At 37.2% G+C, this 26,271-nt stretch overlaps 2 protein-coding genes across 5 annotated transcripts in view; one reads left to right on the top strand and one right to left on the bottom strand.

Moving 5' to 3' along the window:
• Window positions 1–26,271, bottom strand: part of RNF123 (ring finger protein 123) — a 95,397-nt gene that overhangs the window by 9,699 nt on the left and 59,427 nt on the right. The window lies entirely within an intron of this gene.
• AMIGO3 (adhesion molecule with Ig like domain 3) lies at window positions 7,206–15,372 on the top strand. Of its 3 annotated transcripts, none has more exons than XR_011599996.1 (3): window positions 7,206–7,356; window positions 9,740–10,210; window positions 11,387–15,372. XR_011599996.1 is itself a non-coding variant. In XM_070937112.1 (2 exons), the coding sequence occupies exon 1, from the start codon at window positions 8,016–8,018 to the stop codon at window positions 9,519–9,521; it is 1,506 nt and encodes a 501-aa protein (XP_070793213.1). In that variant the 5' UTR covers window positions 7,206–8,015; the 3' UTR covers window positions 9,522–10,210; window positions 11,387–15,372. The 3 variants fall into 3 exon arrangements, 1 of the variants encoding a protein (XP_070793213.1); XR_011599995.1 differs by having other exon boundaries at window positions 7,208–7,356; window positions 9,971–10,210; XM_070937112.1 differs by having other exon boundaries at window positions 7,206–10,210.

The raw sequence follows: 26,271 nt of genomic DNA, 5'->3' as shown, positions 1-26,271 counted from the left end.
TTGCCCAAAATAAGTGAGGAACAAGAAGAAGCAAAAATAAAATTAGGAATAAAAATCTATATATACACAGAAAATCAATAATTGACCTATAAGTGAATAACACTATATAAACTAGAAACCAAAATGCTATGAAACGGTTGCATTTTCTGGCTTACTTTAAAATGCTGTCTACTTATTTAAATATTTATCTGCTCCTTGTATTGGTAGAGTATAATCAGTAAAATAATACAGAGCAATGACAAAGCACTAAAACCTGAGCTACAGTTACAAAAAACTGAATGGTTGGATGACTAGCTACAAGTTTTCTTTGCTAAGAAATGAAGTAAGGGCAGTGTTACATTGCTTGCTGGAAAAAGTTTCCCACAGTTGAGCCACCACAGCCAAAAAAAGCCCTTTCCATACAATGTGCACTATCCAATAGTAAGATGCAAAGGAGCGTCCCTAAAGAATATCTTAATAACAGACAGGCTGATAAAGGGAAATAGACAAATTATGGAGCCAGTTCAATATCATCGCTAATGTCTTAAACTTGGAATAAAAATATATTGGCAATGAGTGTAGTTTCTTTAAAATGTATACTGTATGGAGTCTAAATCTAATTCTCAATAGCATTTCAATTTTCTAAAACTATCCTAGCCTTTTTATGCATCTAATGAAGCAGCAAATCAGTAAACATCAACAGTCTATTACAGAAGAAACAGCTGGTAAATATTCTGCAGATTACAATTAATATTTTCAACAACAACAAAAATCATCTGAACCCTTCAGATCCCCAGTTTGCACCAAGGTAAGAATCCTAAAATACTGAATTCTATCCAAGCTGATTTTCCATTTCACTAATATACAAAATTGTAGCTTAACAAAAAATCTTATAAATATAGCTATAATTTTATCTTCCTTCCTCTTACCCATCCTGTTTTAAGAACTGAATCTTAGAGAGAAAGGTGAGCAAAATAATTGGGATAATTCATCCTCTCCCAACTACTTTTACTGGATAGTAGGTACTTTTACCATAGGGAATATTTGGGAAAGGAGTACTACTTATAAAATAAAAAGCAAACATATATAGCTGTCCTTGGGTTTTTAATGACATACAAATAACTAAAGCTTTAGTGTACCAGACATGAAATCAGAAGAGAGTATGTTTTCCCACTACAAGGATAACAAAAGGTTTAATACTGCAAAAAAGGTTGAAGGTTGGATAGCTCAGCAGACTAATGCATTGTAATTTAACTCCAGCTGTCTGCAATTAGTAAGTTCGAATCTTGCCAGGCTCAAGGTTGACTCAGCCTTCCATCCTTTCTAAGGTAGGTAAATTGAGGACCCAGTTTGTGGGGGCAATAAACTGACTTTGTAAAAATATGCAAAAGTATGAAGGCTATTGCTTAACGCATTGTAAGCCGCCCTGAGTCTCCGGAGAAGGGCGGCATATAAATCAAATTAAAATAAATAAAATAAAATAAAAAGGTCTTCCATCTCCTGTCCCAAAAGACCTCTGAAATTGCACACACACATCCCACTTGGCTCAGCCTTTCTGCCTGGTGCAGGTGGATAGTAATTGCTTGGCATGAATGGGAGAGGGTGCGGTCTCATTAGCACATAAGGGAGAAACCACAACAGCAATTTTTACAGGGTACAATTAGGGAAGTTTGAGCTAGATAAAGGACACAAAGATAAGCCTTATTAAAAAGGAAACAGACCAAAAACAGACATGGAATTTCCTTTGGATCTTTAAGGAATCACATGCAAAATATGTTTGGTGGTAAAAGATGCTGGACTACAGAGTTGCTAAAGTAGAGAGAATGTCTCCAGAAGATACTGTCCTCCAGGAAAAACATTAACTATTCTGAGCAGAACATAAGAATCTATTGCCCAGAAAATCTAAAAGATTTAAGCTCACCCAAACTCTAGGGGTTCATGGAGTTTTTAAAAAGGAGAGTGCAATCCAAATACGACAGTCAGTAAAACAGACATAATCACTTACAGTCAAATTAAAGCTTAAAATCTCAGGACAGATTCTCAAGTAAAACATTTATTGCTTGAAAACAGAGCTTCTGAAGCTACCCTGGATCTGCATAGTTGTCTGCAACTTTTTTCCAGAGGCTTCTGTTCCTTGCCTTGGTCCCATAGCTTTCCAGGACTTGAATTTAAAACAATGGTTTTCCTTTCTAGAGAGAAGAATGGCTCCTTCTGCCTTGGTCTAGATGCAAGTATGTATTAATTCTTTTTGAAATTCTGTGCCTTGGTATCTTGTGAATAGCAGAATAACCCATGGGCTCTACACTGATCTCCAAAGTATGCCCATTATTCACTGCTCAGTTCTGCATTATAGTTCGACAGAATAGAATTGAACTATTGCAATTCTGAAAGTTTATCCACCCATACCTTCTTTCTTGGAAGTTGAACCCAGAAGGTGATAGGCCTCAAGATTCTGCGTTATGAGCTGCTCAGGGTTGGTGCTGACTGGAATACAAGCCCAATAAAGTAAACAAAGGTACCATCTTTTCAGCCACATTCTGCAAAGCTTTCTCCCTTCTTTACATCTGTTAGTTGCTATGTCAATGATATATTTTTAAACCGAGTTGACCTAAAAAGCACGAGGGAATTCTTGTCTTTGCCTCTAGCTCAAGTACCAGTACATTTCAGCCAGTAAGAGGGTGGTGTCCACTGCATTTAAAAAGCAGGACATTTAGTACCTGTAACAAGCAATGTGGCAGCCTATTGGGAAATGAGCAGAGGTATCCCTATGTTTTCCTTCTGTTTTCTGAAGTCGTCATTGGGATGACTGCTGTTGGGTTATCCTTTCCACAAATAAAGAGAAAATATAGAAGAGGTCTTCCTGAATCCTTTATTAAGAGCAAAATTATAAATTTGCCAAACTGTGCAGCAGCATATGGGTTCAGGGAAGCTGAGGACTCAGCTGCCTCACAGTTTTCCATCAATATTAGGCTCCCTTTCTCTCAATATGAAGAACACCTCTAATATACTCGGTAAAGCAACAACATCCTGAAAATGTAAATCTTCCTGTCATATTAAGAACACTGACGGTTTTCCTTTGTCAGAAACTTTGCATTCTGATTCTTTGAGTTCAGCACCACAGATGCAGTGTATCTGCTACAAATGGTTATGCTCACCAAAAATTAAGAGGGCCACAATCCAGGACTAGGTCCTGAGGATGTGGGACTGACAGGAGGAAACTGCTTGCCTCCAAAGACTATATTCCCAGCGCTATGGATGGTTCTGGAAGAAGTACCTGTTTCAATACTGTTTCCAGGGAGCTATTGGACTGCATCTCTTGGGGAAGGGATGCGTTTGAAACAATACGGGCATACAGATCCAAACTCAATCATAAATAATCAGAAGATGGAGCTAACTGCAGCCCATCAAATGTTCTGTGCCAAATTTGATCTTCTGGGTAGCTCAATATAATTGAATATATCCCAGACTCTTCCTGCTTTTCTTTCCGCACAAGAGGAAGCTGCTTTACATTTATGCTTTCAAGAGAGATGTTTACATGCCTACTTTCTCTCTTGAAAATACCACTGCAGAGTGCGCATTTGGAAGAGACATATATAGAAAATTTTCCCACAAATGGAATACAAGTAGGCTAAAAAGAAAACTGGAGCAGAGCTATTTTTCTTCATGTGTAAATTTTTGACATAGAGGTATATATTTATTGCATGATAAAGCAATCAACTTTGTGAATCTTCATATGCATTCTGGAACAACCGTAGACATCTATTGCTTCAGTAAGAACCAGTTTAGAGTTCTCCTTTCCCCCTTTGAAGACTACAGAGATAATGCTCATCACTTCAGCAATTAATTTTAGTTATGTGGCATTGACATTCATGCTCACTTTACTATGTTTACATAGTACAAAAAGCAACTTTATGGATCTAGCAAGGTCAAGTCATGCTGATGTTACAATTCAAAACTTTGCACATCAATGATATATCAAGCATGAGATTGCTGTTGTGGGAAAATAGGATGGAGGAAGAGTATTAGGTACATTTGCCATCTTCAGTTATTTATAAAGTAATAACGGTGGGATAAAAAAATCTAATAAATATTTTTAAGGAAAACTATGTTTGTTCTTTGTGTCTAGCACAAGTTTCATTTTCTTATGAAACCTACATAATATCTGGGAGGGGAACATAATTGCAAACAAGCAATAAAATTACAATGCTGCTTGTTTTGGGGTATATTTCACCCAAAGGAGGTTTTGTCTCCTTTTTGAGTGACACATTAAGCAAAATGCTAACAAAATAGAGAAGTTAAGAAAACACTGAAGCTTTTTAAAGATTACTAATAATACCACATGGTAATTATACTATAAAGTGCTACATTAATCAGCAAGTAAAAGCTATCAGGTGTTTGAGGCAAGATGGCTCAAGAACCATTGGAATTCTACTTTATTGTTTTAAAATATAATAAAAATTTGAAAGCTGGAGTCTCTTTCACCCCCCACCCCTCCAATAGCAAAGAAAATGAAAGTTGAGCAATCTTCTTTCTCATTCACTTTCTTTTAGTGCTAAGACAATGTTTATATAATCTGTCTTTTCCTTTTTTCAGATCATCTAAATAGTAGTCTTAAAATGAAGACATTATACTTTCTACAGCACATTAAGTTGTTTATGTGACCACAAATATCAGGTCTGAAATACAGGGCTTTAGCAAATGGCAAGTTGATTCACCATTCTAAAATTTAAAGGGTAAAAAGGGTAAAACATTTAAATTCATTCAAGGCTTTCCTCAATGAACCAAAGCCAAGATTAATGAATCTAGTCTTTGGATAAAAATCAGACCTGTGAACAAGTGATGAGAAAGAACACTCGGGAAGAGGAAGTATAGAACTATTTCCTTTACCTACTGTATACAGTATTCAAGTCCAGCTTTAAAAGTAGCTGCGTACAGGGAGGCATCTGGCAAGTATTTCTTCTAGAGCAGAGCTCCTTCAACTGGAAAACAGAGGGTTAAGTGCCCATGATATCCTGCAGCTGCAGCAGCCAAATTAGTCATTTGCTGCCTTAATGGAAACCAATTACTCGGTTTTGATTTTCACTTCCTTCAAATAAAGCAGCCTAGGTCTCCCTGGAAATTACATCCCAGGCCCTGCTGTTACTGCCCCTGCAATTACTCTGCCGACATGCCTGGTCAACCTGCTTAAACTGTGCAGGGGGCAAAGGGTAATTCAATGGCACGCAATCTCTCTTTCGGTCTCTGATGAACCTTCAGAGCAAGAATAGCTTTCTGGCCAGCCAAAAGAATGTCACAAATATCAGGAGGTTTTGCGTATTTTTTTTTTATCTTAGTTACCAGATGTTGTTTATTGCACTTGAACATCCAATTTTCTGACAACAAGCTGCAGTTTATTAATAGATCAGCCACAGACAAATGTGAAATGAAGAAAATCCAGATAATTACTGATAACAATAAATGTTAAAAGAAAGCCACAAGAAATATTGTTTGCAAACCGAAACGATGGAAGAAAAATAATGAAGTGCTGAAGCATACAGATGTGCTATGAAGTTGATTCTAACAAAAAATAATGGCTATAACGGATTTTATCTGATTTTGAAAATGTATTTTTCTCAGAGAAACGATCCATTTCTCTTTCTCACCTTCATGAAATGCGCACACATATTTTCTACCTAGAGAATACCTTTACAGCTAAACCTTGGTAAAATCAGTTACACAACAGCAAGGCAGTGATTTCTAAACTAACACAAGCCACCAATAAAGGTAAGATGCAATACAGTATAGCAATGTCACTTACAACTTAAATATCACTCCATAATGTTTTACAGCCCGCTTTGAGCGGTTTACAGAGTCAGCATATTCCCTCCAACAATCTGGGTTCTCATTTTACTGACCTTGGAAGGATGGAAGGCTGAGTCAACCTTGAGTCAGTCAGGCTTGAACTCCTGGCTATGGGCAGAGTTAGCCTGTAATGCTGCATCCTAATCCCTGAGCCACCACGGCTCATAACATCCAAGAAAGGAAGAAGCAACGTCGTGAATATTGGGGACCCACTCCTATCCATTTGCTCAAAAGCAGAGGAGGAATAGAGGGAGCTACTTTACAATAAGTCAGATTCAGGGCTGCAGGCAAAGTAGCAGTGGTAGAGCATTGATGCATATGGAAGAAGTTCCACCTTCAATCCTTGCCATCTCCAGATAAGCTGAACTTAATGAAACCTTTGTGAGTATTCACAGTCAATACTGTGACACTGGGCCATATGAACCAGTTGCCTGACTCTGACTCAGCATTAGGCCATTTCTGATATTCACAGCAGTGAAAAGGATTTATTATTTACTACAACTTGAAAAAACAATGTAGGCTTTAGAAAACTGTTTTTTAATCAAATGAATAGAAGGCAACAGGACAACTTCCTAGATTGTGGGACAAGTTGGTTTCATCCAGCATAGCAGAGGAAAACTTCTATATGACCCTATTAGAGTACAGATGGCAACTATTAACTCTCACACCTAATTACTTCTATTGTTCTACTTTTGGGAATTTGCCAGTGATAAAAGAAGCCATTGCTAGGATTATGAAATCATATTTTACTGTGATCATTGTACTTATACACCAAAACCCAGATAGCACTGAAAGTCCCAAAGGTGCTTTTTCAAGAGGCAACTGGACTTTCTGGTTTTTCTTTGAAGATGTTTCACTTCTCATCCAAGAAGCTACTTCAGCTCTGAAACATACAGAAGGGACAAAAACACCTGTATTCGTTGTTGTTTTGTAAATGTATCCCATTCAGTGAAATAGAGAAAGTAATAAATTTGCAATCTTGGTTGTCTCCTCTTATAATAATTGCAAAACCATACCTCTGTTTTTTTTAAAAAAATGAAGATCGGATTCAAGAGCTACTAAACCGAACGTTTATAGAAGCAGCTTGAAAAGAGAAGCAGGACAGTTGCTTAACCAGAACACAGCCCTTCTCCTTTTTGCAAGGCTACTTTCCTTCTCCCCCTTTGCTTCTCTTGCGATTGCAACCACTGGTGCAAGTTTCTGCAGTTCCTGTGTGCCTCTTGGTTAGTCAGTCTTAGAAAAACTGTGCAGGGATTTTTCTGCCTCTGCCTGGCATTACAAAGACCCTACATGCCATTCAAAAAAAAAAAGTCTTCATTACTGGTTTCTCTCTCCTCCCTTTCTAACACCACTCCCTTTTAACACAAGCCAATAAGATTGCCTCTAAGCCCACTAGGCTTTCCCTGTCAGTATTCACGGGCTGCTTGTAAATAGCAGGAGGAGGGAAGTGTTTGCATACATAGAGCTTGGCTGAAAGATTCAAGTAGCAGGAAGGAGTGATGCTGCTCAATATAAACCAGAGAATATGGAAACGGGGTAAGAGCTGCTTTTTTGGCATTTTCATTTGGGATTGCAGAAGGGAAGGGAAAGGCTTCTACCTGAATCTCATTAACGATGGAGCTATACAGGAGTTGCCTAACCAGAGGATGCCGATTCACTAATGGAAATTTTGATTCCAAGGACAGCAGGCAGAAATGGCTCTGACTTTATAAAGTTGCAATAAAGTTATCAAAATTGCAGTTTCAAATGGATGTAAAGATAAGTTATCTGTGGAAGAAACAGCTTGGAGGCACATCCTTAAATTTTCTCAAAGATCCTAAAGTAGAATTCAAAGAGATTGGGTTCAAGGGCATATTTATTTTTACCTTTACAGATGCACTGTGCCATTGAAATTATTTGGGGCAAAAACTGAACACAGAGGCTTGCTAAACTGGTACCAAGCCTTAACATGGCATGCTGAACAATAGTTGCATGACTTTGTCATTTGGATGTTGTTGTTTTTCTGCAATGTACACAAACAGTTTTAGAAGACTTTTTAAGTCTCTAAAAGGAGCCCATCCGATTTCAGCAATCCTTTCAACTGTCAGCTGTTCACTTTACAACCGTTCCATGAAAGACCATGCTCGATGTGAATTCTATTTTGGCGGTCTGGACTGATCTTGGTGGCAGAAAAGAGTGAATTCCATCATTTCACAATGAGTCTGCTGACATTAGCTCTATTTATCCTGGTGAAGCTGTTAGTACTGGGTGTTCAACTTAGCATTTTAAGCAATGCTTCCACTTTCACAAGATGCCCTGAAGTCTGCATCTGTACTGCTGATCTCCTGAGCTGTACCAGGAAAAACCTTCGGCATGTCCCTGTTACACTGCCTCCTACAGCTATCACCTTGGATCTCAGCCACAATGCTATTGTTCGTCTTCATGATTATTGCCTGACCACTTTACCACATCTTGAAACCTTTAGGATTAGCCACAACAAAATAAAAAACATCACTCAACATGTGTTTCGCAATGCTACCTACCTTCTGTATCTGGATATGTCCTCCAACCATCTGCATACTGTGGAAAAATACTACTTTGAAGACCTTGTGAACTTGAAAGAGCTTCTCCTTTACAATAACAAGATAGTGCAAGTAGATGAAAAAGCTTTCATGACATTAATCAATTTGCAAAAGATCTATCTAAGCTGGAATAGGCTAACAAAATTTCCATTTGAGTCTATTCAAAAACTTGAACACCCTTATCTAAGGACGCTTGATCTTTCTGCCAACAACCTAAGCAGCATTCCTATTCAAGTCATAGCAACTTTGCCTACGTACATTAAAAATGGCTTATATTTTCACAACAACCCTGTGAATTGTGACTGCTCTCTCCAGGAGATGCTCCAGGAATGGAAACATCGCGGTTACAGTTCTGTGCGGGATTTCATAGAGGAGCATACTTGTAAAGCCTACCCCAATATGCTCTCCTTAATTAAGACCTTCAATTACAATGAATATTTTAAAATTTGTTCTTGGAACCAAAGGAAATTTGACATTCCAGAAGTGCTGTGCAGAGTGGGAGAATCCTTGGTAATAGACTGTAACACAAGCCTCCATGAAGACAACACCACTACGTACAGGTGGATATCCCCACGCCATGAATTATTCATGTATCCCGAGCACAGCGATCAGACACATCAACCTTTAAAAAATGGAAGTTTAAAGATCATAAATGCCAACCGGTCGTACTCGGGTGTTTATGAGTGCATAGCAATCAGTGATCTCCAGAAGATCAATGAAACATATGAAGTTAATGTGACAGTCCACTACTCCAAATTAGTGGAATCTTTCAGTACTAGCCTCACAACCCTCCTAGGGTGTATTGTAAGCTTGGTATTAGTGCTGATGTACCTGTACCTTACACCATGTTGTTGTTCTAAGTGCTGCAGGAAGCCTAAAAGTCCCCCTCAAGACTGCAGTGCCCAATCCTCTATTCTTAGTACAACTCCACCAGTCACAGATGTAACAAATCGCAAGATCAGTGCAAACAAGCATGTTGTTTTTCTAGAGCCTATCAAGGAGAATCAGAATGGCAAGGTCAAGCTGGCTGTCACTGAAGACTTTGATGTGAACCCCCCCAAGCTCCTGAGACTTAAACTGGACTCAGAATCAATCGGTACAGCTTTTTCTAATCCCGTCATGTCACCAGCAGATGCATAGCAAACCAACTGCAGAAAGCCTTTCTTAGTAGATGGTTGTGATTGGGAGGGAGGGGACCCTGTTTCCATCCTGGGAGGAAGAGAGAAGACAAGATAGATTCATGAAGGATTTCCTCACCACAATCTATAGAGGATTTTTTAAAATGTTCTTTGGATGGAGGATGATGAATCTTACATCTTAAGTTATCTCCCCCACTAATTCCTGTCCAATTGCTCCAGTTCTTTTAGGCATGGAAATGAAAAGCAACTCCTTTTGAGCAAAGAAAGGAATAATTGTTCTCTGCACATCCCAAATGATTGCCGCATGCTTCGTTCTCAAGATAATAGAATGTTCTAGAAGGTTATCTTCTCCCCTTAGAAAACTGCTGTGGAATATAAACTTGTGTTGTGGCTTTGACTTTTAGAGAACAAAGTTTTTACTATATAACAAGGCTGTTTTCATCTTTGCAGAAGACCCAAGTGCCTCATATAACCACATTGAGACCCTTTCTTACTTGCTCCGAAATTGCTCTACCTAGCCACTGCTTCAAACATCGAACATTTGTGAAAATAGATTCCTGAATCCACTCTTTCTACCATCTGCACTGCTTAAAAGAAGTTAGCATAAAAACAAACTGAAGCAATGTTCCCTTTAGAAAGGAAACAAGCACTGCCCCAGATGACCATACTTGGATATGTGCAGTTAGCCCAGTAAGTAAAATTGATTGAATGCCTGGACTATTTTAATAAATAGCTTTATTTTACTCGAACTAAATATGCTGGCTGAGATTTAAAAGTTCTATATTCTAAATGTCTGTTTTAATTGCTAATCTGTTTCCAAGTTGCATTCCCTAATGCAACCAGGCAGTACCACAGCTATGATAAACAGATTGGATATGTTTTTTTTTTTTATCATTTCAGTGGCAAACAAAAATCCATGCCTGAAAATAATATTTAGTTTACCCTTAAAGGGCAAGCGTTCTCATTGGAATTAGAAATACAAAACAATTAGTCAGTCAAAGTTAAAAAAGGCACTATTTTAGAGAAAGTGGTGATGCTGTTTTCCTTTGTGTACAGTGAGATTACGATTGAAACAAATACTGCCCCCGATTGCATACATTTTTATATGAGGTAAGGAATAGATATCTAGCACTGCCACTCAAAGATAGAATGTCTTTTTCATTCATCTGTTGCAATTGAACAGTCATAAAAAATGCATTTGATTTTAGAATACATAGGACCCATCTGTGTCACGCTCAAGCTTAACATGTAATGCAAGACGTAGATGAACAAACTTTCCAGCTTCTTTCTCCTTCAGAAGATTTGGTTGAGAAAGTACTATTTTGGTAGCATTTGTAATCCATAATAAGAAAAGGTATGGCAGACTCTTAAATTGCATTTAAATGAAAGTTTACATTTACATTTTAAAGTGTCTTTATATCGTTATATTGTGGGACAGAGCTGGCTTCATATTATCTGGTCATCTGATAAAGTAAAACTCCCTGCACAATAAGCCAGTTTATCTGATCTCAATTAATATATATATATGAATTCTTCTAAAGTCAGTATAAATTTGAAGGTACCTTCCGGCCAGCAACTTGTTTATTTCTAGAGAGTTAATAGAAAAATTAGGAGAGGGGAGCTAATAGGGATTCTGAAAGTGGTCAGCTACCATTTTTGTTGATTTAGGACTACTTACTTCCAAATTTGAATCAACTGTTATTTTTCAGGGGAACAAGGCTAAAGCTCAGACTTTTTTCCTAATTCCTCCCTTATGATATTGTATATTTTATAATTTGTTTTGTATTTTAAAGCCTTAAAATTGTTAATGTTTATTCATCAAAATCCTTAATTATGTTTTTTCTATCTTTTTTTTTAATCCACTAGTGAATCTTATGTATATTCCTGGCTACAGAACTCTGCATGAATAACAATTTGTTATGCCGGGGAAGTACCTGAACTTGGGCTGTGTTGAACCTCTACAGGAAAGCCTTTTCAGTGCTGTGGTTTCTAAGGACACTTTATCTGAGCCTTCAAGAATCAAGCTTGAAATATACAGAGAACCACCATCAAAACTGCTTTCAGTCAACACACAGTCTTTGCAAGGGGAAGCAATAAACTTACATCAGGCCCTATTGCATGGGTTTCTGTAGGGAAAGCAAGAGAGGGGCAAATGATAACATATGTGAGGGGTCCTCTAGGAGCTGAATTGGGTTTTTTTTGCAGATGCTTCATTACTCAAACTAGGTAACATCATCAGTGCTAATAAGGAATGGGGTTTTCTCTCAGTTTATATTTATAGTGGCTCTCCCTGTCAGGGTTGATGGGAGTGGTCTTAGTGGTTCTTTGGTTGGGCTGTTTGCTTGTTTGGCAATTCCTTGATTTGGGCATTATTTACTTATTAGTCTGATGTTAACCTTGATGTTAATCTACGCTCCTCTGGATGTTGATTGCTGGTGGGAAGGAATTTTGGTCTTTTTCTTCCCTTTTTGGCTTGTTCACTCTCTCTTTTGCACAGTATATAAATGTTGTTTATATCTATGTGATTATTCATGGCTAATTTGTCAGAGTGCCCGGCTTCCAGAAATTCTGTACCATTTTTGGACTTGGCTTGGTCTAGGATAATCAGTTTTCCAGTTGAAACTATGGTTAAGTCTGTCCATGTGTTGTGAAATTAAAGATTTTTCAATATGTCTTCTGATGATGTTACCTAGTTTGTGCAATGTCTGAAAGAAAACAACCAAGCTCAGAAGGACCCTCATTTTAGCCCTGACGTACAAATATTCTCCTTTATTGATAACATATGTATTATCATTTCTGATGGCACAATTTGTTGTCAGGCATCCTGATGCAAATATATAATTGCAGCATTTATGTGATTACATCAGTACACAGGTGTCATCATTTTGGCATCACAGTTTGCTGTGTACAGTGCTGGCATTACTAATATATGTAGATATATATTAGCCCTTAATAGAACAAAAAAAGTATGTGTGTGGCGGGAGGGGGAAGCTGAGCAGCTGACATCAAAGTTCCCAGATAAAGCACACTCTTTACTGGTTTAGCCTTCTCCTCGAAGTGGGGTGCACTTATGCCCCTTTCAAGAAAGAAAGCACAACACTCCATTTCTTGATCAAGCAGCACTACAGAGAATTATCAAGGTCTTTCTGAATTAGAATAGCCAAGGTCTGTGGTTATGTGCATTAAAGGAACCTTCTACAAGGGTACCCGAAACTAGGCAACAGGTTGTAAAATTCAGTTTGTTTATATTTTATTCGGTGTACTTAAGCCTATAGTGCATTGTGGAATTTGAAATTGATTTTTTAAAATGTTGATCCTTTATATATGAAAAAGCAGAACGTGTTTGCTGAAGGATCAAAAACCAGGAAACATAGGTGATCTAAAGTACATAATTTCTATTGCATTTCCAAATATTTATTATTTTATAGGCCATGAGTCATTGCCAAATTATTGAAAATAAAATAATTTGTTTCCAAAACTTAAAAAATGATTTTCAGAATTTATTTATTTATTTATTTATTTATTTAATTAATTTGATTTATATGCCGCCCTTGTCCGGAGACTCAGGGCGGCTTACAATGTGTTAAGCAATAGCCTTCATCCTTTTGTATATTTATACAAAGTCAGCTTATTGCCCCCACAAACTGGGGCCTCAATTTACCTACCTTAGAAAGGATGGAAGGCTGAGTCAACCTTGAGCCTGGTGAGATTCGAACTTACAGTAATTGCAGACAGTTGGTGTTAATCACAATGCTATCAGTCTGCTGAGCCACCAGGCCACCATTTTGAGGGTAAAGTACACATTACTTCTGTAAAATGCATGCAATTCTGATTATAAAACAGAATTGCATGCATAAGAAATAAGTCTCCAAAAACATGTAATCAGGGAAGAGGTGATGTATTGAAAATTTGTTTAGCTTTCTTCCATGTATATTATCCTATAGTGGAAAGGGGGAACCTGTCAGCTTTCAGGTCTTGCTAAGCAGTAATTCCCAGGATCCCTCACCATTAGTGATGCTAGCTGGAGTCACTGGTCTGGTTAATCTGTAAAATCTGGAGGATCAGAGATTCTTTTTTCCTGTTCCAATTGTTTAGATATTCTAAATATTCCCAGAAGGGGCTTTCAACTTTATATCTACTTTATTTATTTAACAAATATATAGTCACCCACCTACAATGGGACTTCCTTGGTGATCAAACAATAAAACGTAATGCATCATGAAATCAATTAAAAGAATGAAGTTGACATCATGGCAATAACACTTTACTAAATGTCCCACATATACAGTATACATCACACCCTCCATCCATTAACATCCTAGATCTAGTACCTGCCAGAAAAGTGAGATCTTCATGTCCTTTTGTGAAATATATGACGTTCTGCCTAGCTTCTGTAATTATTCAAACTCTTGGCAAAGTGCAGGATTATGCAAAAGACAAGCCCGATTTCTATCAATCATGTGTTACTGAACCTATGCAGCCACAATGCTTGATTTTAACTGGCTTTGAGTCGCCTGCTTATCTGGCTTTGAGAACACAGCACAGTCAAAGTTCATTGTGATTTTCAGGCCACATAACAAGCATTAAACAGCTAATCACAATAGAATATATTGTATTCAATTCTTAACTCTCCAAACAACTTTACTTTCACACTTTCTTCTCACAATTGATATGTCACAGTGTTGCTGTCAGTTATTTCACTCTGTTTGCTAATCGATGGAATTCATTTATGAGATGGCTAATTGAATTTTAATACCCATGGGATGCTATGACAAGAAAATAATTATATTATTAAAGTTTATCCTTAGAATTCACTGACTATATTCAAGTCAAAGATGCATTCCCTGGAAAAGAAAGTTTGGCAGCACAAATTTTAGTGGGCTAGCTAGGGATTGTTATTGTATTCCTGGCAGGGAAAATAAAAACTGCAAAGGATTATTACTTAGTTATCTTTTGAAAAAGACTATTGAGTTGAAACTGGGGGAAAAAAAGTAATACCCTCCTCAGGACTTGCAAAGATCTTTCATTCTTTTTAAAAAAAAATTTCAAAAGATCTTGATGAAAAAGAAATAACTTTCCTGAAGTCAAACAGGCTGTGCCTCTTAAGAGAAAAGGAAATGCTGCAGTTTCTCCCCGGCTATTTATTTTCTTTTCTCTGAAACACATTCAAACTCAGTGGGTCAAGCCCTAAAGATATTCTTCTAGGATCCAGAATTATATCTTACTGTGTTTTTATCTTAATTCCTGCTTCTTGAGTCCAGTGACCACCACAAAATTATTTTTTAAAAAAATCTTTTATGTAAAAAGGGAAAAAAGAAAACAAGATTAGAGAAGAAAATTATACATGTGTGTGTACATGCGTGCATGCGTGAGTACACAGTAGTCCTCAAGTTATGACAATTGAGCCCAAAATTTATGTTGCTAAGTGAAACATTTGTTAAGTGAGTTTGCCCTATTTTATGACTTTTCTTGCCACAGTTAATTGAATAATTTCATTGTTAAGTTAGTAACATGGTTGTTAAGTGAATCTGGCTTCCCCATTGACTTTACTTGTCAGAAGGTCACAAAAGCTGATCACATGACTCCAGGACATTGCAACTGTCATAAATATGAATCAGTTGTCAAATATCTGAATTTTGATCATGTGACCATAGGGATGCTGCAATGATTGTAAGTGTGAAAACAGTCATAAGTCACCTTTTTCAGTGTGGTTGTAACTTTGAATGATCACTAAATGAACTGTTGCAAGTCGAGGACTAGCTGTATATGTATGTGTGTGTGAATGTGTGTATGTGTGTGTATATACACACAAACACATACATACAGTACCTAACTTTTAAATGCATTATTAAACCCTGACTATATTTAATATTGTTATTCGTTTATTTATTCATTCACTCATTCATTCATTTCTATAGCCATTCATCTCAATCAATGACTCTGGGCAGTTTACCATTAAAATATATATATTACAATTAAAACACTAAAACATTTTAAAATAATAGAAAACAATAAAAGCATCCAAAATAAATATATTTAGCAGCTGAGATACTTGGACAGTCAGTAATACAGCCACAAAATGGGGCCCTTAATACATTGATCAGTCTTTCATTATGCTGATAGACAGTTTGTAAGGAGAAAGCGAACACATACTTGCAATCCAAGACTGTAAATTTGGAGTCACTTTGTCTTTCCCAGATTGAAGTAATATTTTTGCTACCTCCCATGTTCAAGAAATCCATAACCCTATGGTTATAAATTCCAGGGATTGGGTATATAATTCAAAGTTGCCCCTGCCATGATGTCAAAGGGGTCACACAATAACTTTCTAATTGTGTTTATAGTGATTTTTTTTAAACTCATGACATTCATTTAATAGACAAATTGAAGTAAAAATTTGTTTCCAACGATAAAACTGGAGGTCAGGAAAATTAAAAACTCAATTATTAAATGACAGTTGTTATTTGGATAAAGAAAACTAGAGGTTGTTCTGTTCATTAAAAAAAATCTTAGTATCAATTCTTCTTAAAGAAGATATTAGCATATATGCATTTTTAAAACATCTTTTCCTATACATTCAGGATTTTAACTATTTCTATTTATCTGAAAATTTAAAAGGTGACACATTTACATCCACTTGAAAGTCTCCTTTAAATAACTACTCCCAGATATTTCAAAGAGCACAAACAATTTAAAAAAACCCACTACTATACTTCTGGGAAAGCAATGGCAATGGAGCCAACAGCGGAGGTGGTAAATGGACTGGTTTCCCAAATTTCTCTCTGGACAAGGAGAGGACATGGACAACAGTCCCCAGCAGATTTAATGCTCTGGAAGCTGAGGGATCCCTATCTTTGCCCAAGCTGCTGTACAGTGCCTTCAAAAGGATACTGGGTCCATATATTTCCTTTCTTAGCACCGTTGGAAGTTGCTTTAATAACTGCTGTTTGTCTATTAAGAAACTTCAGAACGACAAATTTCATACACAGGTGAGTCCCCTTTAATCATGGTTAAATATGCAAGTTTTATGTCAAATATGCAAGTTTTATGCAAGTTAAACTATTTTGGAATAAACAGCAAAAGGGTGATTAGAACATTGATTTTGGAAAGTTATAAATGAACTAAGCGGCAAGATGGATTTAAAATAAGATTTTGAGATTAATTACAAGAATCTTTCCTGTGGGAAAATATTGTTGTTTCAAATTTTATTTTTAGTTTTTCCCATGGGAAAATTCTGATGACCAGGAAAAAACATGGGATTTACCGTATTTTCCAGTGTATAAGATGACTTTTTAATACATGAAAATCTTCTCAAAAGTTGGGGGTTGTCTTATACGCTGGGTGTCATTCTCCTGTAACCAGGCAGACCAGCCCGAAAGGCTCTGGTGATCCAGTGGCTCTGGTGATCCAGTGATCCAGGCTGAGTTGCCTGCTAATCAGGCAACTCAGCTGGGATCGCCAGAGCCATGTAAAAGGAAAAAAGTTTTCCCCCTCCAGCTTGCTTACCTTAGCTGCTAGTCGCAATGCTTGCCTTGCTTCGCTTGCCTGAATCCATTCCATCAGCAAGCCACTCCCTGCCTGCAATCAAGCAGGCAGGGAGTTGTGGACTTCAACTCCCAGAATTCCTCAGCCAGCAAAAAAAGCTGGCTGAGGAATTCTGGGAGTTGAAGTCTACAAGTCTTAAAGTTGCCAAGGTTGGAGACCCCTGTTCTATTGGGTAAGTTTTTTTCCCCTTTGGGAGCTTTAAAAAAAATAGTTAATTGGGGTTTTTTTTAGTTGTTCTTTTTTAGACCTAGCCATTTAAAGTTTAGGAAGTTTTACATTTAGTTTTCATATAAAAATAAAAATAAAATAAAATAATATTTGTGCAGCTTTCTGAGATTTAGTGTGTTTCTGTAGTGTTTCACTCTAACTACACAAACACACAAAATCTCACAAAGCTGTATGTGGAATTTTGTGTGTGTAAAGTGTGAAAGTTGTTTTTTTGGGCTTTTTGTGGCTATGTGAGGTTCCTGCTTGTTGCAGGGGCCATTTTGGGTCTAGCACAGTTGCTTTTACATTGTGGGTGAGCCAGTTGATGGTTTTTAATTTTTATTTGGTGTGCGTTGGAAGAAGGGTAGTCTTATACAGCGAGTATAGCCCAAACCCTATATTTTAACAGGAAAAGTCGGGGGTCGTCTTATATGCCGGAAAATACGGTAAGATCAAGATTCAAGACTATAAAAACAAAGGAATATAAAGTTGGTTTATTTGATCATTGTTAAAAATCGCATGTTGTTATTTCGGGTAACTCATGGATTTTTGCCAGTCAGGACCAAATGATGAAGCTTTAAAGATTTGTTTCTAGGCAAAAGACAAAATAGGGGAAGAAGAGATCTTTTCAGGGGTGAAATCCAGCAGGTTCTGACAGGTTTTGGAGAACCAGTAGCAGAAATTTTGAGCAGTTCGGAGAACTGGTAGCGGAAATTTTGAGTAGTTCGAAGAACCGGCAAATACCACCTCTGGCTGGCCCCTGAGTTGGGTGGAATGGAGATTTTGCAATATCCTTCCCCCAGGAGTGGGGAGGGAATGGCGATTTTTGCAGTATCCTTCCCCTGGAATGGGGTGGGAATGGAGATTTTTCAGTATCCTTCCCCTGCCACGCCTACCAAGCCATGCCCACCAAGCCACACCATGCCAACCAAGCCACACCCACAGAACCAGTAGTAAAAAAATTGGATTTCACCACTGGATCTTTTGTTTTATTTTTAGACAAAGTAATATTTACTAAATTAAAAGTAAAATTATAGTTAGTTATTTAATTAAGATTAAACTATATATGTTGTTATTTTGGTAACTCTTAATGGACTTTTGTTGATTAGGATTAAATAATGAAGTTTTAAAAATTGGGTTATAGATAAAGAGATGATATATGGAAAGAGAGCTTTTGCTGAAATATCAAAGAAGGTGATAAATTACTGAAATTGTACTAGTCATGATGAAGGGGGAAGACATCTCTATATTTTTTTTAATTTTTCTACTATATATACTATACTATATATACTACTATATATATCTACTATATATCTTCTACTTCATTCTTTTTTCTTTTTACTCTTATATTTTCTTCGATCCTATTAGTTTTTTATCTTTGTAACTGTAAACTTTAATAAAATTATTATTAAGAAATGTTCCAACTGCTATGAGTGTCTACAGAAACATTAGAATCTTAAGTATGTAAGACTTTGATTAACTGAATAGCCTGATGACTACTTTTGCACAATAACATTACTTTTGATAAAATGAAAGTTACTCGACAGTGAGAGGGGCAGGATATAACTTTATTAAAATAATAATGAATAAATATCAATGACATCAGCATATAATAACTGCCTGCATTCATCTATTCCCATAGTAATGCCCCAACCGTTTTTCATTTATCTTAATAAAGCAGGCCAATGGTATCAGTACCAGTATCAAATTAAAAGACATAAAAGGACTCCTTGATTCCACAAGACATGCTGATAGGTAAAAATATTGTTCTACTTATAATAATCGTAGCAAAAGGAGTTAATACTATAGCTTGACCAAGTTAATTTTTTTAAAAAGGGGAACCAATATAAAGGCAAGACATATTTCAGAAATTTCCACTTTACCTACAGAAAATTTCCACTTTACCTACACTTTACCTTTGAAGAAAACTATAGGGTCATGATGGCGAACCTATGGGACACATGCCAGAAGTGGCACACAGAGCCATCTCTCCGGGCATGCCAGCCAACGCACGTTGCTCTTCTGGTTTCTGATGTGCACGTGCACAAGAAGACCAACTGGTCTTCCTGCGCACGGGAGGGCCAGAAACCGGAAGAGCAGCTCCCTGGCGCACATGTGTGCACCAGAAAGCTGAACTTCTGGTTTCTGGTACGCGCATGCATGCTGGCCAGCTGGTCTTCGTGCATGCATGCATGCTAGAAACCAGAAGACCAGGTGACCAGAAACCGGAAGCTCAGCTTCCCAGTACGTGCATGTGCACCAGGGAGCTGCTCTTCCGGTTTCCGGTGCTCCCCCATGCATACACGCTCCCATTTCAGCACTAGGTGCTGAAAAGGTTCACCAGCACTGCTATAGGGCAATAGAGAAATATGTGTTAAGCCCAGGAAATGAAGACATTTAGAAAGTTAAGTTGACTACCCCTTAAGTCCTGAATTTAAGAGGGACAGAAGGGAAAACATAGACTAGCTTTCAAGATTCTATTACTGTATCCTATATTATATTTTATTAGTATATTTAAAAAGTTCCAGAGTCTTTCCTGCAGAGTCTTTCACCTGGCTTACCTCAAAGTGCTCACATCACCATATAAAAGGCATCTTCTGTATTGAAAAAACCACCAATGTGCATTTCATTTTTTCTGAATGTATATCCAGAATGTCATTTAGTAATTTAATATTATCGGATGCTTGACAACCTTTTCTAAAAACAGATTGTGCAGAATAGATAATCAAATATATCCTCTGTCATCTACATGGTAGAACCAATGTCAATATTTTTGCACTGATATTTGCAAGATATTTGACCAATGGTTTGCAATCAGCCCATGAAATCTCAGTGATGTATCTTATTAAAAAAAGCTCTATATCTCAGCCCAAACCTTTCCATTGCTGATGGAATTTGTCCAGAGGTTCTGATTCATATGTAGAATCCCAATATCTCATATGAAGAGATATGCAGATCATTTGTTTTACTCTACTGTAATGCTATGGCCTTATAACTGTGGTCAAAGAACTATATCAAGACAATGACATAAGATTTCTAAAACTAAATAATGGATATGTGCAGTGTTCGGCCAAAGACAATATGAACTTGAGAAGAACAGCAGGCTGAGCAGTATTCATGGTGTTAGTTTCACAACTCAGTTCTCTGTCAAAATAATAGTAATAAATATGTATTAAAAATTAATCATCTTTTTCCTACTTCTGCATATTTATTCATAAAAACATTCAGATTTTAAAAAATAATGTTATCTTATTATGGTTGATTGTTGCAGAATAGGTTACAAATGATTGGAAAGTGACCAAAGTCACAGATTAACAGGGAAATTTATCTGAATTTGATATGAGTTAGTTAGTTACAAATTATAGCATTAATGTAACAGGCCTTAAAGCTCTGGTCTTTAAATAAAAAATGCACAACTTTGGTTGACCTGAGGCTCGCTTATTTGTTTATTTAATTCAGTTTAATTTGTATAACTGTCCATCTCAACAAAGTGACCCCGGATAGCTAACAATAACTAAAAATAACAACACGCATACTGTATTGCTGGCAGCTGAAATAAACAATACACAGCCCTCACAGGCACTGACATTCTGACCACCACCACCCCATGTCCAGGAATACAGCCATGTTTTCAAGACCTTATGAAAGACTAACAGGGTGGGGACCAAGCTAATCTCAGGTGGGTGGGTGATGTTCTATAGTCCTCACACACTTTGTCAAATGTTATACCCTAGAAGAAAATAGGACCAAGCGCTCCTCTTCTGGGAGGCTGAGAGAGTAAGTCTGACTACAGCTCAATGGTTTCTCAGCAGCCCAGCTACACTGAAGATTCTTGACAATAGGGAAAGGGTTTTGTTATATGTGCCTTTGAATCAGTGTTCACTCCCGGCAAAATGTGGTTTCCTTGGCCAGATTTCAGAAGTTGTTTGCCATCAACTGCTTTCCTAGGACTGAGAAAGAGTGACTGCCCAAACATCACCCAGCTGGTTTTATGCCTCAGGCAGAACAAACTCATGATCTCCTGGCTTTTAAGCTGGATGCCTTAACTCAGTGCTTTTCTAACTTTTTCCTTCATTACCCAAAATCACTTATCAGAAAGTCCTTATTTAAATGTCCTGTTATGACTGGGTAATATGTTTGTGTGTCGTTACCTTCCCCCCCAACACTGCCCCCATTTTTATCTAATTTCTTAACTGCTTTTGGTGGAGGCTCTGGAGAAAAAGCCTTCAACTGAGAACCAATCAGTCTGAAGCCATATCTGCATTCAGCCTTGCTGAATTGCTACATCATCATCATCATCATCATCATCATCATCATCATTATTATTATTATTATTATTATTATTATTATTATTATTATTATTATTATATTTATATTTATATTTATTTATTTATTTATTTATTTATTTATTTAATTAATTAATTAATTAATTAATTAATTAATTAATTTGTATACCGCCCTTCCCCAACAGGACTCAGGGCGGTGAACAGCCACGGTAAAAACACAACATATAAAATTTAAAAGCAGTTTAAAAACATTAAATAGTTTTGGCCATCAATTTAAAATAACCCAGTTAAAACCAATTACAAATTTAAAACCGCAAATTTAAATCCAGGTTGCCCAATGCCTAATCTTAAACCTCTAAAGTGTGTCTCTTCTACAAAATTTGATATTGTTGGTATGTTTCTGCACTGGCTTGCTATTGACTTTCGGACTGTCCACTGATGCTACCTCTGCCCTTTAGCCTGACTTGCTATTGCCTCTATAATAAAACTCATGAACCGTTGCTTGGCTATGCTGGGTATTTGCTGGCATCAAGCCCTCAGAAGAAGACATTCCCAAACTAAAGCCAGAGGGAAAGGAATAAGAGCACAGAATATGCAATCCCAAGCCAAAACAAAACAAAATTTCAGATTGTTTGATGCCAAAAACATTTTTAGCAATAAATCCAGAACATATGTTGGAAAAGTTACAAAATATCTAAACCTATAGGTAGTAGCCAATTGTATTTGTGATCAGGGCAATGATAGACAACCAATCAGTTTCATGTAACCCCCTACAATAATCTTCTGACACTTCATTATTCTCATTATACTACTAAGCTTCACAGTAAATATCACTATATAATGCTTTTCCTTACCACCACCACCACCGTTATCATAATTTCTCATCGTTTTTTCACCCACTTACAATCTGCCTCCAATGAACAATTTAATCTAGAAAAGGAAAGTTTTTTTAAAAAAAATCTGTTCATCCCTGACCTAAAATTTTCCAGCTTTCCAGTATACCCCAGCTTCATTTTTCCTAAAACAAAGTGATGTAAGATCTGGTTCTTAAGAAAAGTAGCAAGTGTTCCTCATGTGGCAGGGAACATAACAGCATTTCAAAATAACAAAGTATTTCAGAACAGCAGATTTTTTTTAAAAAAAAAAACTCTTTTCATAACAAGTATTTAAAAACCATATTTTATCCCGTTCACTTTTCTTTTACTCTTTCCTAAAACATACATCAATGTTTCTTTTTCTTCATACAAAGTAGTCGGAGGGAGGGAGGGAGGGAGGGAGGGAGAGAGAGAGAGAGAGAGAGAGAGAGAGAGGGAGAGAGAGGGAGAGGGAGAGAGAGAGAAAATGTATAAGCCTAAGGGGATCCAAGACCATATTCCATCAACTGTTATTCCAAAACTACCCAATCTTAACGTGTGAGCTAGTGTATTTTCTGAAGAGGGAACAAACACAAAGAATCTCAATACAGACTTGCAGTACATGTAAATCCTAGTACTGTTCCATTTCAATGCCAAGAGTGGCATACCAGTTTATACAAATACATGGTATGACTAATAAATATCATTAAATTTATTTATTTATTTATTTATTTATTAGATTTTTATACCGCCCCCTCTCCCGAAGGACTCGGGGCGGTGCACAGCCAAAAGTTAAAAACATACAATATAAACTATTAAAATACGTTTAAAACAGAATTAAATCTACAATGGCTCCCCAATTTAAAATGCCTTACCCATACCCCTATAAAAAGACGAATTTAAAATTTAAAAATTTAAAATTCCCACATTTAAAAAGGGGGAAGATTTAGGCCAGGCCAGCTTGATAAAATAGAAAAGTCTTAAGCGCGCGGCGGAAGGTGCGCAGATCCGGGATCCTACGTATCTCCGGGGGGAGCTCGTTCCAAATCGTAGGTGCCCCCACAGAGAAGGCTCTCCCCCTAGGGGCCGACAGCCGACATTGTTTGGCCGACGGCACCCGGAGGAGCCCCTCTCTATGGGAGCGTACTGGCCGGTGGGAGGCTATTGGTGGTAGCAGGTGGTCCCGTAAATAACCAGGTCCTAAGCCATGGATAGTGGCTTAGTGAACTGTAAAGAAACTTTTAAGCTTTATCCATGCTGACATTTCCTTACAAACATTAAACTCCTTCCAATGATTAATCTGGTTTTTTAAAATTTCAGACTGATGATCTTGTCCTCCTCTCAATTTCAGTGAAGAACAGAACCACTGGCTTTTGCATATGGCGATTTTTAGATATAAACCAAAACCATATCTCCTTGGTCTTCTCTTATGCAAGTTAAATATGCCTAACTCCTTTAAATGTTCCATAGGGCGTGGTTTCCAGATACAGTGGTACCTCGGTACTTGTTGTTAATTGGTTCCAGGAGGCACAATAAGTACCAAAAATGACAAGTACCAAACAAAATTTTCTCATAAGGAATAATGTATTAGTCATGGAGCAACTGAGACTGACAAGTTCTAGCTTGCACGTCGAGTCCCAACAAACAAATACTGGGACAAAATTTTTGCATCAAAATGCATTGAGTACCAAATTCGATGAGTTTCAAAGCAGTTGAGTACAGAGGCACCACTGTACTTTTTATCCTGATAGATGTTCTCTGAATGTACTCCAGCTTATCTATGTCCTTTGAAAGCACAGAGTGCAAAACTGGATGGAGCACCACCCCAAGTGCAGTGCAGAGAGAACAGAATACAGTGGAGCTGTTAATACTTCTTGTAATCACAAGGCAATGATTCTGTTAATGCAGTTCAAGAGTACATGGATCTTTACAGTCATTGCATCATGTTTGCAGATAGTAGTTTATTAGTACTTCTAGATTCTTCACACACACTTTTTTTCCTATACAGATGCAGGCCTTTATACATCTCATAAGCGACCATTATTCTATTGGATGCATCACAAAATTCAAGCTTGCTAAATCATTCTGAATATAGATACTGTCTTCCAAGGTACTTGCCCATCCCCAACTTAATATCAGTGGCAAGCCAGATAACCATCCATTTTATTTCATTCCCTAACTTATTTATACAGATGCTGAACAACATTGCGCTGAGCACAGAGCCTCAAATTGAAATTTTTCTCTCGGAGAATGCAGGTGCCTTTCAAGTGTGACTGTTTTACTAGCTGCAAGCCCAGCAGATTGCAGTATTTTACAGCCACATTTTTTCATCTTCCTCACATGACAGACCTTGTCAAACACTTTACCGAAGCACTCAGCATCCACAGCAGTCCCTTGAATGCTTGGTCTATCAAGCCAGTCCCAATGCCATTAAAAGAGATAAGGGTGGCTTGATACAATTTGTTCTCGTCAAACTCACACTGCTTTGGTAATAACAGTATTCTTTTCTAAGTATCTGTGTCATGTTGTTTGATAGTCTATTTTTGTACCTTGCCCAACAGAGATATTAAATTAAGTAGACAGTAGAGTCCCAGGTATTTTGTCACCATTTTTTAATAATGGGACTAAGTTTGCTCTTCATCAATTTGTACTTTAGGTACAAGCACTGATATGCCACACCGATTCAGTGAAGTAAGCTGAAAGAAATGCCCCAACATAATTTCCAAGCTGAGTTTCAAAGTTCAGTATTATCTTAGGAAAAATTATTTCAGTTCTGAGTTGAAAGGTTTCACTAGAGTCTGCTTTGCTCTCAGCAGCAAACATTTATGTAAATCAATTGATTGTTGCTCATCCCTTCAATAATTTATTAAAGAACTCCTACCCACACAAGGATTTTTTTGCTTCCAAGGGTTCAACAGTAACAACAAGAAAATACAGGTAGTCCTCAACTTACAAGTTTGTTTAGTGACCATTCGAAGTTGCAACATCTCTGAAGAAAAGTGACTTATGACTGTTTTCCACACTTATGACCGTTGCAGCATCCCCATGGTCACGTGATCAAAATTCAGATGCTTGGCAACTGACTCATATTTTTGACAGTTGCAGTGACCCAGGATCATGTGATCTCCTTTTGCAACTTCCTGACAAGCAAAGTCAAGGGGGAAACCAGATTCACTTAATAACCATGTTAATTTAAGAACCACAATGATTCACTTAACAACTGTGGCAAGAAAGGTCATAAAATGGAGCAAAACTCTTAACAAATGTCTCACTTAGAAACAGAAATTTTTGGCCTCAATTGTAGTTGTAAGTTGAGGTCTACCTATATCGCCATATCGGAGCACATCTATTGTGGAGAGGCAGATTGTAACAGCAAATGTAACTTTGTGTGGACAAACAATGAAATTGGTTCCATTCTGATCTCAAAACAATTTCCTTGGCTCAGAATTCTTTAACTGTACATGTAAGTTGCACCAAAGTCTGGATGATAGAAGTTGGCATTCAGCAAAAAATGAAGTCTGCTCTCCTCTAATTTATACTTTCTTTCACCACAGGAGGGCACATTTCCCCTATATTAACCCCAGTATGAATATGCAAGTTTGCTCTGTTGTAGAGCTAATTCTATACAGTATACTATTATGTATTCCAAAACTTTTAAATAATATTAAACACAAGACAAATAAAAACATTATCTTTCATTTCATTTTCTCCTTTTGGCATAAACTTACTCCTCAATAAAGAATTGGTAAGTGAGAACAAAATAAAATCTAGAAAATGAATGAATGGCATGAAGTGAAATATTATTACTTGAAATCCTTCACTCTGGTACTCCTCCATCTGCTTCAGCCCCAGTCCTATC

This window comes from Pituophis catenifer, unplaced genomic scaffold, assembly GCF_029215685.1.
Source record: "Pituophis catenifer annectens isolate HBS135680 unplaced genomic scaffold, rPitCat1.0.hap2 SCAF_2, whole genome shotgun sequence".
Taxonomy (NCBI): Eukaryota; Metazoa; Chordata; class Lepidosauria; order Squamata; family Colubridae; genus Pituophis; species Pituophis catenifer.
This window is presented reverse-complemented; position numbering and strand designations above follow the sequence as displayed.

Excerpts from the sequence above, each read along its gene's own strand:
- AMIGO3 (XM_070937112.1), top strand. The coding sequence starts at position 8,016 with ATGAGTCTGCTGACATTAGCTCTATTTATCCTGGTGAAGCTGTTAGTA.